General features: G+C 38.5%; 1 protein-coding gene across 2 annotated transcripts in view; it reads right to left on the reverse strand.

Moving 5' to 3' along the window:
* Positions 1–893: 893 nt before the first annotated feature.
* ITGA9 (integrin subunit alpha 9) overlaps positions 894–21,425 on the reverse strand; it is a 245,290-nt gene continuing 224,758 nt past the window's right edge. For both annotated transcript variants that reach the window (XM_059857962.1, XM_059857961.1), the window contains one exon: positions 894–3,576. In XM_059857962.1, coding sequence (XP_059713945.1) covers positions 3,478–3,576 — 99 coding nt within the window. In that variant the 3' untranslated portion in view covers positions 894–3,477. The remainder of the gene's footprint in view (positions 3,577–21,425) is intronic.

Raw genomic sequence — 21,425 nt, forward strand, 5'->3', positions numbered from 1 at the left:
TAGCTGGTGCAGCACTAGTGCTTCCACTAATCTCCCAAAGCAAACTGGGCATCACATTCCTTTTGGCAGCAGCTTGCTCCTACAACCTTTGCCCAGCAATGACTGAGAACATTTATTTTTACTTTGAAGGGTGCTACCTTCATGTCAGAACCCACATCTACCTGGAACTCTCTAATGTCTTTGGCATTGGGGTATATAAAGCCGTGGTCTTCCACCACTACAAATGTGCTCTGGGTCACAGGTCAGGTCCTAACTCTGCCTAGCCTGTTCTTAGATATAGAGCCAATAGTCTTAATAGGAAATAGACTGCTTTAGTATGGCTAGAGAATATTGAAACACATAAGAGTTGTAGGAGTAAGAGCTTACATCTAGCTTCTGCTCCCTATACAGGTGACCAGTAAGCATGGGGATGTATAGAGTTGAAAACATAATTTCAAATATATTATTCAGCCACTCTATTCCAGCCACTATGGACTATAAATCCTTCCAGGAAAAGCACATGAAGCTGAAAAATTCAACTTTCATCCAAATTCATAGATTGAAACAGGACTCAAGTTACACAGGTTGATACTCCTAACATAGGCCAGTATCACAATCACATGGGTTTAATTTGATGTTGATAAAGCAAGATTGATGAAATAGAAATAATTCTCACTACCTTTATTTTATTTGCATTGGTTTAAAATACTGTAGTCAAGCCAGTTGTACTCTTTGTCTCCAAATAGTTTGATGTTATAAATCATAGAATTACAATAAAAGATGTGTACTAGCCACACACAGATAAACACAGACATATAGTACTTAATTCAAATATACAGGAGAAAATGTCTTACCCATTAATGGAAAAGTACTTGAGCTAGACAAGGCCAATAACCGACAAAATACTATTAGGATAATTTTGCAGTCATTTTTTATTCCAAAAAGTTGCATTTTTTGTAAACCTGACATTTCCAAAACAGTGCAAGTGAATCAGAATACAGGTGAACACAAGCTTCTAAATACAGGTGACATCAGTAAGAGTGAACACATTCTTCCAATCACAAGTTCATAAAAAGAAATACACAATTTCACAATATGTAAGTAATAACATTCTAAGAAAAAGAAGGGACAATGGTGCAGATACTGTACTGTGTATGCAAACCAAGCTCCAAAAGTAATTAGTCTTCGCACCAGTTTAATCAATGCACATTTAATGAACTAAATTCTATTTTCATTTATATCCAAGAAGCCCTAGCAAGTGGGTAAACTTGGGATTAATTCCGTGACTCCCTTAATTCTTTAGTGAAAGCAGTATTATATATTTCCACGTCAAATGGATACTATGCTTTAAACTTGTGCAAAACTCCAAAATGTGCCCATAAACAGAAGACTTTCAAGAAAAATGATACTAAATATTGTCAAAAAAAAGTTTTTCATATCTATTGCTTTCAGCAAACTGGGCTAACTGCACATCACTGACTTCGTATGTGGGGTCATTATCATTCATGTATTTAGGCATAGAAAGGGCTGTTTTCACTGTTATGCTTGCAGAAATCTTCACCTCTTTGAAAAGAAAAGAGTGCTTAAGTGGTCTGCAGGCTTGGAGTTTACATAAGGCATAATTTCTCTCTCAGATAACCCAAGCAACTTGTGAGGTTTTCTCATCAGATGTTGAATCAATACACTTAATTCACTTCAAAGCTATTTTCTCCCTAATTCATGCAGATAGCTAATAGTTAATAAATATCGGTCAATACTGTAGTAATAGCCGATACTTGATGATGATGGTGGTTAAAAGCAAACAGGAATATGAATGCGGTCCATGTTTATAATTTGAAGCTATCATGAATATGGAAAGAAAGAGTAAGATCTGTTCTCAAGCAGATTTCTTGCATGTTCTCTGCATTCAAGTTTCCAAACTTCCAGCTGTTCTTCCACTCAGAAGAAGTAAAGAAGGAAGGAAGAAGACATCCTGCAGCCTTTCAATCCTGGTTTCACTTTCTACCATAGAGCTTGGCCCTTCTTTCCTTTACATGAATTTTATCCCAACATGACATTTCCTCCTTATTCACACAAAGTGTAAAATACAAGTAGAATCTAAACCCAAGTCTTACAAAGTTCTACTATTTCTGTTCAGAAATCCAAGAGCTTGTTGAAGAAACATGTTTGAATTAATTACAACTGGATTTCTTCTAATTCAGCAAACAATTTGTTAAAGAATTACCAGCAATAAAAGTGGCAAGCTGAGATCCAGTAACACCTGCATCTTTACTAAACTTCCTTCTAAGTTCTTGAGGAAATACATTCAGTACTTGGAACACACAGACAGGCAATCTCAAGACTCAAATATTCAAAAATTTTAAACCTTGCATCTACTTCTCTCTCTTAAAATTATCATATAAACAAACTCATGACTCAAGTATGTAACTCACATGAAAGACATAATGCTCACAGCATGTAGCAATTTATCACTTGCTTTGATAGCAACAGATCACAATCTTTACCAGTAGCTTTAAAACTATCCATCTTAATATTAATATGACTTAATTACCTTTTTAAAAAAATTATTTAAAGGAATTTGTCAATGCCATAGTGGTTCGCCCAATTATGTCCTTCTGGTATCTCAACTGTACAGTCCTAGAGACTGCCAAAGAAAACTTTCCACAGAGAACATTCTGTGCTGCCTTCTTCAGTGAGCCAAAGCAAGCTACATCTTGCTACATGTCACTGAAGAAGTATTTTTATCCTCTCCCATCCAGGCTAGTAAAGGACAAACTCAAAATACAGAGTATCACAACTGTGAAATACTTTAAGTTCTGTAGCTTATAAATCAAATACCAAATTTAACTTAAAGAAAGAGACAGTAAAAAGATTTTGGCTTATTTGTATTAAATGATCATATAAGATATTACCAAGCGTTGTGAATTAAGCATATGAGGATTCCAGCTACTTTTATCTGCAAATCTCTCTTTTCTCTCTTGCACTGATGTTTAAAGGTACAATAGAATTTATACATATATATATATATATATATGTATGTATGTATGTATGTATTTACAAAGATTTAGCCAGATATCAGTGCTTGAGTGAACTATATAGCTATTCAATAGAAATTATAAAACATTGATACAAATATAAAGACATACTCAATATAAAAAGCTTGTATTTATAACAAATATTCTAAGGAAAAATTCTTCCCCTGAGGGCATACTACATAGCTGTATTCATAAATACTGCTCTGCACTGCAGCTTGGTTTCCAAAGTTCAAAGTTCAACTCTTAAATGAAGTGTGAATTGCTCCAGTCACCTGACATGGCTGCAGCGGTTGCCTCAGGATATGTTCCCTAGCTTTTTGGAGTAATAAAGACACAGCATCAATGGGGTCTCCGAAAAATCTGGAGAAGATTCCTTCTTCCACATATGGAAGATACAAGAGCAGGACCTATAGACTAGCAAGTGCATGTCACATGACTGGGCAGTTTTGTTTTCATGGGCAGTTTACTGGTTTTTCTGGACCCAGTTCCAACTATCTTCATTCTCCTTTCTGCTCTTTTCAGCCTCAATAATTTCTTTGTACCTCCGTCGGAAGAAGCCCATCTGCAAATCAGAAAAGATGACAGTGGTAAGTTATTGAATCATTAAATTGAAACTTCTTGGTCAGTATGATGACAGATAACATTATGCAGAAAGAACTAGCCAAGGAATTAGCATTTAATTCCTCCAAGTGCCAATCTGAAATCTTAGTTCCTTATTTATATCAATATAAATTAGATCAGACTGGGTCCTGTATCTTCACAAGAACTCTGCTCCTTATAGATGAACTTCTCTGAGGTAGGAACCCTCTTATATGAAGTATGAGCTAAAAAATAAAAGAACATGAAGTATTTCTAATAAATACAGACCAGCAGAGGCAGATACAGGGTTTATTAGTTTAAAATAGAGACCAATGCTAAATTTGCAGCTGAAACTAAAACCAGGATAACTCTTGAACCTTTAATAAATGCTCACAGAATTTTATGAACAGTACTCTCAGTGTCTACAACCCCACAAAACAGGAAGGACCAGAGGAATACAGTGCAGTCACCACCTCCCACTTCTCAGTTCCAACTAAAATCACTGACAGTCACTTTTGCATATCTTCTTGTTTCCTAAACTCTTGTACTTAAATAAATGCAACTGGTTTTCATCTCAGTTTGGACAAAAATTCTCATATCTCTGTTTCTTTAAGTCTCTCAGATAAACATTATTTTAATAACAGACTTTGGTAAGCATTCAAGAATAACTCCTCAAACTTAGCAATGCACTGTTGAGATCACTGAATAAATATTCTGTTCAACATAATCAAACATTTATGTAATTCCCACCACTCTAAACCTGTTTTCTTACTCCTGCTGTGTAAAACATGATGTTTTAGTCTTCTTTTATCAACCAGTTATTCAGCTATTGCCACCCTTTATCCCCAAATTGCCTGTGTGTAGGAATATTTTGTGTTGTTTTGGCATTACTAAAATTCCACTAAATTTGACTTTGTTTTAGTTTTCAACAACTTTCATTTTCTTCAAGTGTATTTTAATTCTCAGGGGTCTAAAAAGCAGCATATTCAATCTGTCAAGAGGGCTTCTCCAACACTTCTTCCTAAAGTCTAAGTCTTTGCCTGTGCCTTGAATTACATCCTGAATTCACAGCAGCATGAGACTATGCACCATTCTATCATCAGTCCTTATCTCTACCTCTTGCCTTCTGTGCAAAGGACATAGAAGCTGCAGCACAGTCTAAGAAGCCCCTCTTTTTTGGTAAATGGAACATGCTATTAATCTAGAGATAAGTGTACTCTGCTAGGAGCATAGGTGTACATTACATACATACTTACTGTCCTAGTTCCAGCCAAACAGGGATAATTTCTGCAGCAGCAAGAGGGGGCATGGCTAGAACCTGCAGATTATTCTACATGATCTCACATCATTTCCAGGGGTGGCAGGGAATCTCTTCCAGGGGGAGGGGCTCCTTCTGGTCAAGAAAGCAAAGCAGAGGGAACAGTGGGGTAATGCTGGCTCCAAGCCAGAGGGAGAAGTCCAGGTAATGTGGCTGCAGTCAAGTCAGGCTCAATAGCATTTGGCATGTGAATCACTCTTTTCTACTCTTTTGTTATTAATATTGTTACTGTTACTATTTTTTTTTTCTTATCTCATTGCTGGTTCCAGTAAATTGTTCTTACCACAACCCATGTACCTCCAATTCTCCTCTCCATCGTGCCTAAGGGGAATTTGGAGTGTTTAAGTGGGAACACTAAATTCAAGAATACAATTCCTAAAGCATGACAGTCTAATTTGGTGCCAAGTGGGTCACAAATGTTATGATAACAAGAGATCTGCCCAGAGCAGGCTGGAAACCAACTTCATCTAAGCCTTTTTTGCATTAGGTACAGAGCTACTGGCTACAATGTTGCTTGATCTGTTCACGTGGTTGTGGTATTAACGCCATATATTCCTCTATGTCCTCCTTGCAGTGCTCTTTTTCAGAGAAGGGAGAAGGATCAGAATTACTTTGTTGATGTACTGTGTGATAACAGTTTATCACTTGATAACAATGATGGTCATTTGGGGTTTGTATTCAGTGTTGTTCTCCTACCTTTGCCTCAGGCACACTATTTGGTAGTCCAGTAAAAATTGTACCCAGTCTGTTGGGGGAGAAGGGAAGGATGACTTTCCCCAGCTCTTTATCCCCTTTCCTTCTTCAGGCCTGTACAACAGCTTTGGAGATTACTGAAATCTCTTTGGATGTCAATGAAAGCATGTTGTTTTTGCTAAGTCTGCCAGGTCTCCTACGTACAGGCCACACCACGGTAAGAATTAAATAACAGACCTTTAACGTGATCTTTCAGAGATCTGCCCTGATGGTGGACAGTCATGAGTGGCACAGAATGCGAGAGAAAAATCCCCAGTTGTTGGAGGAATCTACTCCAATGACTTGGAAGTTCATCTCTGAAACACTACAGGACCCTGATAAAGTGACAGAATATCTGCAAGGAGAATGCTGTGGCAATTCCAGAGAGGTGCTATTTATTGCAATATGCTGGGCCCAGACTATGATTTATTGGACACTGCGCTGTACTAGATAACACCCTCTGGTGGAGGAGAAGGAAAACAGACCAGCAGGCATTGTGGCCACTCAAACTGCAGCTGAACCAGATGAACAACTTGCACCTGTAGCAAGTGACCCTATAAAGAAATTCAAGACAAATTTAGTTCACATAGTAAAAGATGAAGAGGAATAGGGCACTCACAACAGGAGGAAGTAGCAGAGCCAGAGAGAATCACCTGATCCCTATCTTCAGGTGAGCTGCAAGATATGCAAAAACATTTCAGCCACCAGTCAGGAGAGCCCCTTGTGACCTGCTGTTCTGATGCTGGGATGTCACAACATGCAATATGAAACTAGATGGTAGTGAAGCCACGCAATTGGGATCCCTGTTCCAGGATGTAGGCATTGGCAAGGGGATTGGAAACAGGACAGGAACTCTCAGCCTCTGGAGGCAACATCTGTCAAACATGAAGGAACAGTATTCTCTCATGGATGACCTAATAGTGCACCGAGTGGAACGCCATGGAGAAAGGTATCCAGGACCTGAAAGAATTAGCTGTGCTGGAGGTAATCTAGAAGGGATTCAAATAACAACCAGTCCCCTGTAGATCCAGATAGGATCCAGTGTACACAATCCATGTGGCAGAAGTTTCTATGGAGTGTGCCATCATTGTACAACAACCCTTTGGCATTGATGTCAATGAAAGAAGAAGAAGAAACACTGCTTCAGGTGATCACCCGACTTCGACAACATGAAGTTCCTTTTTCCTCCCTACCAACCTGTGCCTCGGCTGTGAAAAGCCTGAACAAGACTGCAGACAGACTTGAAAGACTCAAGCAACCTAGAGAGAAAATGTCCCAAGCCCCTGCCAGTACGGACCAGAATCTCTGCTATTGGGAGCATGTAGCCCTCTGCTGGAGAGAGGGGTACACACCACAAGGTAACCTGCAGTTTTACCTGCACAACCACAGAGAGGACACGAGAAAGTGAGATGGAAAACCCACCTCTGCCCAAACAGCAGGGGAACATTAATTGAGAGGAAGAGCAACCACCAACAGAAATTCTTCAAGGATAATCCAGTTTCCGGTGGGTAAGTCTTCAGACAGAATGGAAGGGCTGAATGTTATTTCTGATCCTCTTGAAGAGATCTCTAGTTCATGTTTACAAGAACTGAGCAATGACTGCCATGACCAGAACTACAGGGGCCCTGCCTCCAGCCATGTGGAAGAAAGGGGGGGATCAGATCTATTGGACCGTGTGGATCCCATGGCCTGGCACATCAGACCCACAAGAGTAATAAGGCTTTAGTTGACACTGGCATACAATGTACCCTGATGCCCTCAAGATCTGTAGGGGCATGATCTATTTCTATTTTTGGGGTGACAGAGGGGTCCCAACAGCTCTGGGACCTGAGGTGAGCCTGACTGGGAATGAATGGCAAAATCACCCCATTCTGATACGCCCAAAGACCCCTTGCACCCTTGGCATAGATGAACTCAGGAGAGGCTATTTCAAGGACCCAAAAGGGCATTGCTGGGCTTTTGGGATAGCTGCTGTAGAGACAGAGGAAATTAGACAACTGAATACCTTGCCTGGTCTCTCAAATGACCCTTCTGCTGTGGGACTGCTGAGGGTGGAAGAATAACATACTGATCAGTGACACAGCAGTGCATCATCAACAGCACTGCACCAACCTGACTCTGTGGCCCTCATCCACCCCGAGTGATGCTCTGAAGGCCATGCTGGACCTTCAGTATGAGCTGGAGTCCAGGTTCCCACAATTTGCCATGCATTCATCCAGACTGAATTGGAAAAGGGTGAGGCTCCAGAATAGTTGCAATACTTTGACGACATCATTGTGTGTGGCAACACAGCAGAGGAAGTTTTTGAGAAAGGGAAGAAGATAATCCAAATCCTCCTAATGGCTAATTCTGTCACAAAGCAAAGTAAGGTCATGGCACCTGCCCAGAAAATTCAGCTTTTAAGAGTAAAATGGAAAGATTAATATAATCAGATTCCAATGGTTATGTGGACGGAATCCTACATGGCAAGTCACAGGAATTATTGAGAGAGAAACTGGATCAAGTAAGATTGCAGTGCTGAAAGCTGTCCAGCTGGGTTTAGATATCAGTGAATGAAAGAAATGGCCAGTGCTCTACCTATACACTGACTCATGAAAGGAAGCATGAGTGGGAGTAGCTAGGCTGATGGAAAAAGATCAATTGCCAGCACAGAGATAAACCCACCTGGGCTGCTGAATTCTAGCAAGACATCGCTACCAAATAGAGGTTGACTATATGTCATGTAGACAGACATATCTGTATGTCTTGTCATACGCAAGAGTCAGGCTACTGAAGAACACCACAACAACAGACAGGTAGATTAAGCTGCCTAGATTAAAGTGTTTTAATGGACTGGCAACGTAAGGGTGATTTTCTTCTGGCTTAGTGGGCCCATGATGACTCAAGCCATCAGTGAAGAGATTCAATATACAGATGGGCTTATGATAAAGGGATGGACTTAACCATGAACACAGTCTCCCAGGTAATCCACAACTGTGAAACATGCTGCAGGCAAAGCAAGAAAAGCCCCTGTGGTGTGGGGGACAATGGCTGAAATAGAAATATGGGGAGGTCTGGAAAATTGATTGTATCACACTCCTGCAAACCAAGGCAAGCGCTACATTCTTACAATAGGGTAAGCAACAACTGGATGGCTGGACACCTACCCTGTGCCTCACACCACTGACAAGACCACCATCTCGGGCCAGCAAATCCTGTTGGCAACATGACACCCCAGAAAGAATTGAGTCAGACAATGGGACTAATTTAAAAAATCACCTCATAGACACCTGGGCCAGAAAGCATGGTAAGGAGTGAGCATATCATATTCTCTCTCATGCACCAGCCTCTGGGAAAATTAAATGATACAAAGGACTGTTCCAAAACCACATTCAAAGCAACAGGTAGTGGAACCTTCAAATATTGGGATCTACACCTGCATCAGAGGCTCTACTAATTGAGTTCGCCCTGCTCCATGAAAGCCTCCTACATACCAGAGAAGGGGATAAAGTCCCCATGGTGCATATAAAAAAAAATGTGTTAGGGAAGACAGTTTGGGTTAGTCCTGCCCTCTAAGGCAAAGGCAAAGATTGATTTTGCTGTGGGATTGTTTTGCTGTGGGACTGTTTTTGCTCAAGGACCTGGGTGCACATGATGGGTAATGCAAGGACAGAGAAACACAATGTGTACTTCAAAGGGATTTGATTTTTGGGTAAGAGCAGTCTGTAATGTTGAATTGTATAATATCAGTTGCTGAATGACACTGCTACTGTATGCCATAACCACCATGGATATGGACTGCTCTAGATATACCAGTTGTGAGCTCCTGATGCAGCCTGCACCCACCAACAGCACACCAGCCCTCCTGCCCTGGAAGACAAGACAACCTAGGACAGAGAGAATCCACTGTCACGGACTTAACGAACTCAAGAGAAATCTTGGAAGGATGGGCATTGACTATAGAAACTATACCAGTGCTGTATATACATACATACCTCCCTCCATATATATATATATATGTGTGTGTGTGTGTGTGTGTGTATATATGTGTATGTATATATATATATATATATATATACACACACACACACACACACACACACATACACACATCTATATTTCGATTTGGAAGGTGTAGGATCTGGGCATGACATTCATGATATAGAATAAGGGGTGGATAATGTCCTAGTTCCAGCCAGGACCGGGTTAATTTTTGTAGTAGCCAGAGCAGGCATGGCTAGAACATGGAGATTATTCTATACCACCTCATGTCACTTGTGGGGATGGAGGGAAGACAGTTTTTTTAAGGGAGAAGGATTTCCTTCCAGTTGAGTAGGTGGGGGATTGGTGGGGTTTGTTGGTTCCGAGCTGGAGGGAATGGCTGGGGTAGCATGGCTGTGGCTGGGTCAGGTTGGGCTCAGTGAGCCTTTTGCATGTGAATTACTCTTTCTTTTATACACTTTTGTTATTAGTATTGTTGCTGTTGCTGTTTGTTTTCTTACCTCATTTCTGTTTCCAGTAAATTATCTCAGCCTGTGATCTTCACCTTTTGTGCTTCCACTCCTCTCCAGCCCACCATAAGGGAGAAGGTAGTGGCAGGGAGGAGCAAAAGGCTCAAGGTTTTAGTGGGAGCACTGAATTAGAGAATACCATTCCTCAACCACAAAACCTGCAACTATTTCATAAATGCACAGTAGGTAAACATACATATAAATGCTCATGATCTCAATGTTACAAAGGTCCCATGACCTGGATGCCCCCCTGAATATCTGGAATTAGACCTTAAAGTAAATTCTTCAGTCATTCACAGACTGTAAACATAGTATCTTTCCCATGTACCATAAACAAAGCTTTATCTGTTGCAATGTACATGCAAATGCATGGACAATGGTGCTTCTGTTCTGAAAAATCAACTCACAGAAGTGACTCTGTTGAATTTTCTTGCTTCTTAGCCTGTTTCAGAACACTGTATGAAAGGATTCAGAAACAGAGAATTGAGAGGAGTTTCTCTAGTTCCCAACTCTTCAAACTTACTCTAGAAGTGAGATCAAATCCTTTTTTTTAGCAGAAAAATATCATTACTAGTAATTTTTGTACTTGGACCCACATGCTATACCATGCAAAGAATTTATTTTGAGAAGACATCCTCAAGATTGCACCATCATAAAATCACAGTGAAAGTTCACCAGTGATGCTAACAGAATTCAGCTCAGTGGAGACTGCAAGCGAATAGCAGAAGTTTCTCTAGATTTTCAGACTAAAATGGAAGCAAATTATTATATTGATAACAAAAAAAAAAAAATTGTAAGAGCCTACTACTTTCCTGTTCTGCTCCACCTGAATTAATCATGGGTACTTATTTATTCACTGCTGCTACTACTTACACATGCTCAGGGAGCAGATGTTATGAAAACGTGGGTGGTTTTTTTTGTATTGTCAGTTTTTGTAACAGAACCTACAGGTTCTATGCATTAGAAAAGAAAACTGCCAAGAGAAGTACAATTTCTAGTTTTAAAAACAGATTTTAAATCCTTAACTTTTTCATCTTTCATGCAACCGTATGCTTGGTACAGTAAAACTTCCTTGAAGTTATATTCAAAATTATAGAAAGGCTTTTTAATTTCTTTGAGAGCCAAGGAAATTAACTATTCCCCAACTATTTCCCACTGATGTTTTATATAAAAAGATGTCACTTTCTGAACATCTACTTCAGGAATTGTCTTTAAAAGTTGGCAAGGAGGGTTTTGGTATTTTACTACTTTTTTTTTTGGATAAAGCATGCTGTCGTATAACTTTCTGGTAGGGATAAAAAGTGAGCTAAAAACTGTAATAAATACTAATGAAGCATGAAACCCTACATCTAGAAGTGATTTCACTATGAAGAATTATGTTTATTTGCTGTAAATGATGTGGATACTGTAAAATTATGTAGAGGACTTCATGCAAGCAAAAAGAGAAACTGGACCTTTAATGTTTTCAGAAATAGTGGTGAGGGATTAGATACATTTCCCATCCTTCAGAGACAATGATGTTCTTTGTTATGTGACACTGTTCTTTAGAGACATATATTTACATTTAATGTAATAAAATCCCTCATCAGACCATCACCAGAAAGAGGTTTTTTTTTGTAATTGCCATGAAGAAATCACAACATAGTTATTGTCTCACAGAAGCCCACATATCCATCTCCTTACAATTAAATAATCTCATTCAAGAAGGACAACACCATATGGGGAAGGCTGGTAAGTAACTTTGGCAAGCTGGAGAGAACAAGTTTTATGAATTTAACATTCAGTGATGGGTAATAAGAAGGCAGACAACTGGACCAAAGCAGGAGAGTTGATACAACATAGGGTTGAATATATACAGGCTCTTTTATCACTGGGGCTGAAGTGACATCAGGTCCCTTTTCCACAGCTAATGTAAAGCCATTAAGAGAACTGAAAGAACCCATTGAGGAAAGCACTGCTGGGACTCAGTCCTGAATTTCAAGCAAGGAAGGGAGAAATCCTCATCTTTAAGAGGAGTATTGCTGTGATCTCATTTGTAGAATGGGTGTTTACAGTGGACCACTGGTTGCTAACACTTGTTTAATAGGCAATGAGTCTCTAATATGGTTAATTTCTCCCAAATTTTGCTTTCCATATTTATATAGACACACACGCATGTGCACACATACAGTTATATGTATAGAGCAAGGAAATACCTAGCTCCAGAACTGTGACCCCATCAGGGATTCTGTGAGCTCACACATCCCCATCCAAGGAAAGCTCTGATCAGTAATCCTCTGCCTGGGGAACACACTCACGAGAAGAAGAGCAACAGGAGAGTGCATGTACAGGAAGCAAAGAGAGACTGTGCGTCCTTGTTTAGGGCAAATCTGGGAGAAAACATCCATAAGGGCACCCCCAGAAAGCAAGCCCACATGGCCCCTTCCCCCAACCAGTTTAGGAAGAATTTCCTCGGAGAGAAGTGGAAGAAAACCTGTTTATTTAACAGGCAAAACACTCCCCAGCACAAAAAAATGAACAATACCAGATGACAAAACTCATTCACTGCTCTGAAGAGACAACAAATTCATAAAGTCTCTCCTGCGGGTGGTCGCTCTGTTATCAATCCTTCTGGCACTGGGAAAGGCTGCTGCCCAGAGTAGGCCCCAGCAGGCTACGAAGTGTGAGCTCTTGGTGTTTCCCTGGGTCTCAGTCTGGAGCAGGTTTAATGGTTCCAAGAAAGGGGAAAGAAAAACAGTCCAGGGAAAACTCTGCCTCAGCTAGCTAAACTAACTAAAAAGCAAAAGGAACACTCTGTTCTGCCCCGTCCATGCCCAGACAACAACAGTGGAGTTCTGTGTTCCAGCAGACAGTGGGGAGAGTGCAGCTGATAACAAAACTCCATGCTTCTCCTCCCCGCCTTCACTGTCAGAGCCAGTCTTGAATATAATATCCAGCATAAAGAGAACACCCGACTGGGGATACAAGCACCATAATGTCACCCTAGGACACTGTGAAAAGCTGAGGAAAGCTGAAGGGCTATAAGAGAATAGGAGGCATCATCCACTAAAGACAACGCAGGAAATAAGAAAACAATAGATGTACTAGAATAACTAAATTAAAGGATGTGTGTAAAACCCATGGATGGTTTCAAGTTTTGAATCTAAACCATCTACTTATAGCAGCTCTAATACTTGAAGCACCTCCAGAAAGGACTGGTTATTTTTTGTCACTTCAAAACCTGAAACCATCATAGGTTTTTACACACATCTTTAATTTAGTTATTCCAGCCCATGTGCCCTTTTGTAGCACAACCTTACAGTATAAGTTGAGAAGAAAGCATGTTTCTGGTAATATTGAATAATAAAGCAACACAAAAACTGTAAAGTCTGAGTTGGGGAATTGCACCTATTATTGTGAAGTGTTTTCTTACCATGTGATGGTACTGTCAAGTCCTCTATTCAAACACAGGTATTTAAAGTCTTTGGCATACACAACTCCCTTTAACTGCCATGCCAGATTTAAATCACTTCAATCCCATGTAAGCAATATCTAACAGCACTCATATAGAATAGCATTCTTCAAGCACCCACAAAAATGGAAATTACTTCAGTCAAAAATAATTTCAAACTGTTGAATTATCATCATAATAATGAATTATCTTGTTGGAGTTTTTTTCTGCTGCTAATTTCTGCATATCCAAAGGCTGAATGACTAGATCTTATATTTTCCTAAACTCCAAAAGTATAAGCACTTACCCAACACAACCTGAAGTATGGGACTGTGGCTATCTCTCTAGGATGTGAATTATAAATATGTTTGAAGAGTCTTGAGATTACAAAATAAAATTTAATTTGCAGTTGGGAAAAAACAAAGCTGATCAGAGGGCAAACAATATCTGCTTTAATTTTATTCACCATTAAGTAAATTTCTAAAGTGTTTTTATCATGCCCAACAAGGTTTATTCTCCCAATCAAATAAAAAGAGAAATAGCTTGAAACATGGATTGTAGAAGAATGATTATGTTTTGCATTTTTAAAAGACTTTTCCCATTAATATAAGCAGTTAGGAAACAAGAAAAAAATTATAACAGTCACATACTGCTGTAAAAACATTATGTCTTAATTGCAGTAGCGCTTCAAGACTATAACTGAGTTAGGAATAGAGGTTTGTGAACAACGATATTCAAACAGAATTCAAAACTGTATCAGAAGGTTTTGCCACTTGTTAGTTTTTAATTTAGTTTCTCTAGTGCATACTCTGTCTTAAACTGCACACAAGAAATACCGATTTCCAACAATATTACTCTATTGACAAGGTTACTGACCACAACATGCCAACAAGTAAAAAGAAAAGCCAACATGTAAAAAGAAAAGAGAGCAAAGTAAGTACCAGCAAAGGAGTAAGAACTAAAACATCAGAACCACTGAAGAAATCTCCCAGAGAACAAGGCTTTGACAACATACTTTGGGTTCAGTACCTTAGTCGCAAGCTGTCTTTCCTCTCATACGCAAAAATTTCATTATCTAATATAAGCAGTGTCCAGTCATACCTGATGAATAGTCTGTATTTACATAATTAATCTTTTACTGACACATTGCTAATCTAGGTGGATGTACCAAGCCATTCACTATCAACTTACACATCTCATCTTTTTTTGGTGTGTGCTACTCGGATACTTCTCCCTTCATATAAACAGTACCACAGCTAGAAAAATATGCAGCTAATCATGGGTCAAAGCAGGGCCAGGAACCACACCCCATTAAGATGCCACCAGTCCGCAGAGGAACAACACTCCCAACATCTGCAAAGCAGTGTTGCTGAGATTAGAAGCATGGAGTATTTCGCCATGTAGAGATTGATCACTGGTTATTGTGCATCTCATAATGCATCTCATTTTACTACCACCAAGAAGGCAGATAAAAACACTTTGCACTTGGGTTTACATAACCCTGGATGATTCTGGCAAGCCATCAGTTTCAAGATGATGCAGTGTGTTCTCCCAATTAAAGAATGTTTGCCACAAACAGATATTCGTATCAGCTTTTCCACCAAGAATTGTCAAACTGTCAATCCTGCGTCACCATGTGAGGAAGAGGCATGTTTGGAGAGGAGTGATGTGTCTTGTCTATAGTTAAAGGAGAAAATGTGCATTTCAGAGGAAGGATGATAGTGTAACTAAAGTAAGCTTATGAGCATACAGGAGGTCTGGCTTTGATTATTCGGTCTTTCATTGACTTTTTGAGAGGCAAATCCCTCAACTTTCTCATAATGTAGGTTCTCCTTTGCTCAATGAAACAAGTACAAGAAAATAATGTGATTCTAACATCGCCATTCCACAAGTGGCTGCACACACATATAATACACACTTTGTACATGTACACAATGACATATGTACTTATACAGCCAGGGAACTAAGGCCAAGATAAGTTCAGCAGCTTGCTCAAAAATAAGTTGTCCTCTGCAAACACTTTGTTCAGCTACTGTGGAAGAATTTGATACCTACCATCTGTATCTGATCCCAGTGTATTGCACCTGATAGACATTGCTATGGCACAAAAGTATTAGCAATGTGCATAAAATAGCCTTTAACTTTTAACTTACTTTCATCTAATCTGGCTAAGATTTCTTGAGATGTTACTGCTGGTATATTGGGAGAAGATCTGTAGTTCTTCATAGCTATTAAAAGTAAATTTATTTCACATACTGCAGTACTAAAACAAGCATAGTTTTTAAACACACATTTTACTAGGCAGTTACTTTGTAATGTTGAAATAATAAGATAAAACTCTTTTTTTGATAAGAGTATTCGCAAGTAATAAATTTATCTAAAGGGATCTAGTAATATCAGGGGACCCCAATATCTTGGAATGACTGGCATCTGTCTCCAAGGCTTTGGAATGCCGAACACTCGCTTTATTAAAACTATATTATATTAAATTATCTACAGATAATAGATACATACTAAATCTATACTACAAAGAATACTAAAGAATGCTTACTACTAACTGAAAACTCGTGACTGTCTGCCAACCGACAGCCCCCACAGCTTGGACCTGATGGCTAACTAATATAAACAATCCCACCAGAATCCAATCCAATCAAGCAATCACCTTGGGTAAACAATCTCCAGAACACATTCCACATGAGCACAAACACAGGAGCAGCAAATGAGATAAGAATTGTTTTGATCATTCTTTTCTCTGCTTTTCTCACAGCTTCTCTCTGTTCAGAGGGCATGTGAATACCACAAAGGGATCATTAAATAAACTATTATTGTAACCAAATGCCCTATACCTACCTAAAAGGCCAAATATCAAAAAACAGTCACTAAGTCTAGGTACCTCAAAGTAGATGCATAATTCAGACTAGCAGCATGCATGGAAAAGACGTGTTTAAGTATGCAAAACAGTTAATTGCACACAGAGAGGGTCACCAGTACAGACAATCTAATTTAATACATTGGGTTCTTTTAATGCAACATGCCTTGCCATTGTCACTGATGCCAGAGTGTCACCCCACTCATCAATAATTTGTTCCTCTAACTAATTCTTCTCCAACTTTTCTCCCAGGAGCTGTTCAGTTGGTTTCAATGGAGCTACTCAGTAATGTGGTGAATAGAGCTGTTAGGTCTGTTATTTACCCTTGGAATATCTTTACCATGTAGGTACCATCTAGGTTGCATCAGACAAGACTTATTAATCCAGGCTTTCATTTGTGCATACATAGTATCTTTTATTAAAGACTTAGTATTTACAGTACTTCAAAAATTAAGAGAATTCCAGTGACTGACTTATGAAGATCTTTCAGGGCTAAGTTAGGGTAACCTGAGTATAATGAAAATGCAAATGTCTTGCATCTTGCAGCATAGTAACTATGTACATTCTCTTGCAAGACAGATGCTACCAGTATAAGTATAATTTAAAAGATTGGCCAACATTTAAACTTACAAACATTTCCATATAGTTTTAAAATTTTACCTATTGCAAAATTTTACTGTATAGTTTATTTTAAAAAAGTCATAGAATGAACACAGCCAACAACAAAAGTTCATCTCTGATTATCACTCTCAAAACTGAGAAAGAACACAATGTGTACTGCAGATATGTCCAGATAAAATTATCTTCTAAAATCTCAACAGGGAGTAGGACAGTAACTAAAGATATCATTGCTGTTAACCCAATTAATTTAAGACATATCTCAATCCATATTTTCCATTTCCTCTCCAAAGAAAAGAAAGAAACATTACTGACATATTTTTTGCTTTGTTTGAAAACTAGAGACTAAACATTAAAGACATTTCTGTAATCAATAAAAAGTAGCTTTACAATCATATTTTGATATATTTGATTGGTGAAAAATATTTGAATAAAAGTTGTACCATGTTCACAATTATCAGAATAAGTCACCTTCATGGGTTAGCCAAACCAGAAGGAAATGGCTATGATTGTTTAAGTTATAATACAGCATTGCCCATTGTAACACCTGTAAATTATAATACAGCATTGCCCATTGTAACACCAAAGACAGAATTCCGACTAGGCAAATCACATTTGCTCTATTATTGGCATTTGAGTCTGAGAGATGCTAATGACTTCCAATAAATATACATATTGTTCTGGTAGTGGGAAATCTTGGAACCTTAGGTACTTATTTGCAATTTTTCAGTGTACACATCCATTCTTTTTCTGGTTTAGACTCCTGGAAATGATGGCTATCGTTTGTCTTTTCTGAAACACATTCTGAACTACAACTCTACCTCTCTCTTGCCAGTGGATTACATTTGTCTGCATGGTTCCATGATAACAGCACAGAGCTGCAATGGCTGTGATGTTCTTAAAGTACTCTGGCATGCACAGCTCTCATTTGGAGGACACTGAGGCCACAGAGAACACGCAGTCACAACATTACTGTTGCACATTTGCATAGCTCATTTTATCAAGAAAGATAAAGGCATTTTACAAATACTAGACACATGCCACGACTGAAATGTTGCCAATCTTTCTTTTGAGGGTAGGGAACAAGTATTAAATGGCAGCCAGCAAACTGCCATTTGTGGTGAAGGTAGTGTTTTGGCTACAACAGCAGCATTAACCATTTACTTGTGCAAGATCAAATAAAAGATGACCAAACTCAATCTTTCTGCAACATCCAGTCAGAATTCAAAAAGCACAGCTTTTAGTGGAGTAATCGGCTGTAGAAAATCTGAAGTTTGAGGCACTGCTGCAAGAACACGAACCTTTTTGGTCTCTGCGAGCCAAGAGTCAGCAAAAATTTTGTGGTGCTTGCTTTGGTTCAGGAAAAGGAATAATAAACCAAGTTTTGATTATTCTTTAGGAAAATAAAAAGACTTCAAATGAGCCACTCAACTTCTGCCTGGTGAAAACTTCACTATTTGTACAGACAGCCAACCACTTCCATTGTCCCCTTTCCTCCTCAAGGCTTCCTAGACAAAATTAATTTTTCCTATGCAAAATTAAGATCTATCCATGTTTGGGAGGTAATACAGGTTTGGTGTTGAATCACAGAAGTTAATTACCATCTGACTGCATGTTTATTATTTGTAACAAGATAATATTGAAAAAAACTTATTCTAGGTCTACTGAACCTACAGTCTGTATCAAAAAAGTAGTATCCTGAGAATCCTACATGTGAGATAGCAAGTAGCAACTTACTTAAAGGAACTAGATAAATGAGTAACAAAAGCAATAAAATTGAAAAGTTTATCACAAAACCATAGAGAATACAATGCTTCAAGGACTACAGAAAGAGGAATTTCAGAGAACCCAAACAAAGTCACTTTTTGCAGTTTTTATGGACAGACAGGACAGGTATGGGCTATTACATTGCTAAAAACAGGGCTCATATTTTTGTGAATGAGACAACCTCAAAAATTTGAGGAAAAAGGTGAGCAGGAACTTAGAAGTAAGTTTGAAAATATAGTGTAGACATGTATTTAAATAGAGAAGAGATTATGAAGACGAAAAAAACATGAAAGAAATTAGAAGAAATATAGACTTCTTAAGTTCCAAGGCAACTGGTGCATCCATGTACGTCTCTGCAGGGAAGATCTTTGTGATCTGTTTTCTTGGGTTACAATGTACACCAAATATACCAAAAGTATTCTACTACCATTTATATAAGCTGTTAAAATGGGTGGACCAGTGTTCTTTATCTTCTCCCTGACTTAGCCCTGATAACTCCCTTCGGGAAGCAGGAGCCACCCTGGGGGGACCATCTCTGCTAATGGGCCATCAAGGTCTCTCAGCATGACTCACAGAATAACATAATTCCACATTCCAATAAAATAGGCAAAAATGGGGCAATCCTTGCCATTCTGCCTTACGCATGGCATCTTGTGGAAGTCAGGGAAAAGCTGCTCATCCTCTCTGAATCTGTATGCACTTAAACCAGAGAAAGCCCAACATCTACGTGAAATATTAAAATAAATAGAGAAGCAAAGACACTCAAAAACTGATCAAGCTCATGCTAAAAAGCTTTTTATGTGTGTATAAACATGGCTGTGATCTTGCACATAAATAAGTAAGCTTTTATTTGAAGTGAAACAACCAAACATTTAACATCACTTCCATTGACGGGAACTCCCTAAACTGTGCAATTTTAGATCTACAAATAATGAAATAATTACCATCCTCATCTTAGTATGATGCACAGTAAACTTACTATGTTTAAAAAGAGAATTTTGTGCTGGAATGTCTGTGAGATCTCACTCCTGCTAATGCTATTAATTCTAGCAGTGTGTAATGTGAAATATATACATGTATTCTAGTATTCTTCTGCAGCTTTAAGGAACTGTCTACTCCATTTGCAAAACATCAACATGTTGGAGGGTATGTCCATTGTGTAATGCAACTTGAGGTGTAGTTGAGCACACAGCAAGAGTGCACTTTCCACCTAGGGCTGAGACATGGGCACTGCCAGCACACTCTGCACTGCCGCCAGTGTTCAGTTCTGTTACAATGAGTTTGCTCCAGCTCTTGCTCCTTTTTGTGTAAACAGGTGCCTTTCAGCGCCACAGTTTATCTCTAATTAATTTCTTAATAAAAGTATAATTTATTTTATAATCTAGTCCTGAAACTCATTCTCATTCTTACTGGCAGTTCTAAGATATCCAAATTGCTATCTAATTAAAATTTGTTCTTTCATTCCACATTTAAAAAACTAAATTCTAATATAAAGTTGGGATTTTTTTTTTTTTTTTTACTTCTTCACACACAAAATTTAGGAATGACTGTAGATCTACTTGGTCAATTTTGTCTAAAAAATATTTACAATCAGACAATTTAAGATTCCTCTGCAGGACTGCAACTTTTCTGTGGGAAATAGTAAATGTAAGAACATTTCCAGGAAGCTGGAAATGTAGGCCTTAGAAACAGAAAGAGCAAAGAAAATCAGAACTGCTTTTTCTACTTTCAGACTTTGCTGCAGCTGCAAAGTCTGAAAGTAGAAAAAGTTACAACAGTATAGTACAATTGGTATTATATTGCAAAATTGAGATGATTTGCAAAATGCATTGTTACATTTTCCAGGTATTTTTTCTATTCATTATCCAGCCCACAAATTGTTGCAAGCAAAAAAAAAAAAAAAAAAAAGTCTTAAAGAAAAACCCATGCTAAGTGAAGAACCTTTAAGTACTATGACTCTCTTCACTGATGAGTCAAAGAAGATACATAAATCAGTAATAGAATAGTTAAATCAAACAACTAAAACATGAGAATCAGACATTTGAACAGTAGAAGGGTCTCCTCAGATTGTTGAACTAGCTGCAAAGGTTAAGGCTTTTCAGCTCTTTCTACAACCTTTTAATTATGTTACTAATGTAGTTAAAAAAATAGAAGGATCAGTTTTAAAGGATGTTAGTAATGATATCATTGTCTTTCATGTCTTTATACAATTTTACAACACAGAACCCACCAATCTTCTCTTTCTCACATTAGAGCTCATTCCTCGCTTCCAAGATTTATAGCAGGAAAAAATGCAAGAGCAGATAAACTGACAATGGTTGTTTCGAACACTTTACCAAATATTTTTAAACAAGCAAAACTAAGTCATGCCTTTTTTCACCAAAATGCACAAGAACTTGTGCAGACTTCCAAAAGCCAAGCTAAAGCTATCATTAGTAATTACCCTGATTGTCAGCTTGTGCAACACTATTTCTACAGGAGCTGTCAACTCCCTAGGTTTACAAAGCCTACAATTATGGCAAACATGCATCACTGAGTACCCTTCCTTTAAGAAATTTAAAAGCATCCATGTGTCGGGATGGATGACACATGGTGCAAAACATCAGGT

This window comes from Haemorhous mexicanus, chromosome 13, assembly GCF_027477595.1.
Source record: "Haemorhous mexicanus isolate bHaeMex1 chromosome 13, bHaeMex1.pri, whole genome shotgun sequence".
Taxonomy (NCBI): domain Eukaryota; kingdom Metazoa; phylum Chordata; class Aves; order Passeriformes; family Fringillidae; genus Haemorhous; species Haemorhous mexicanus.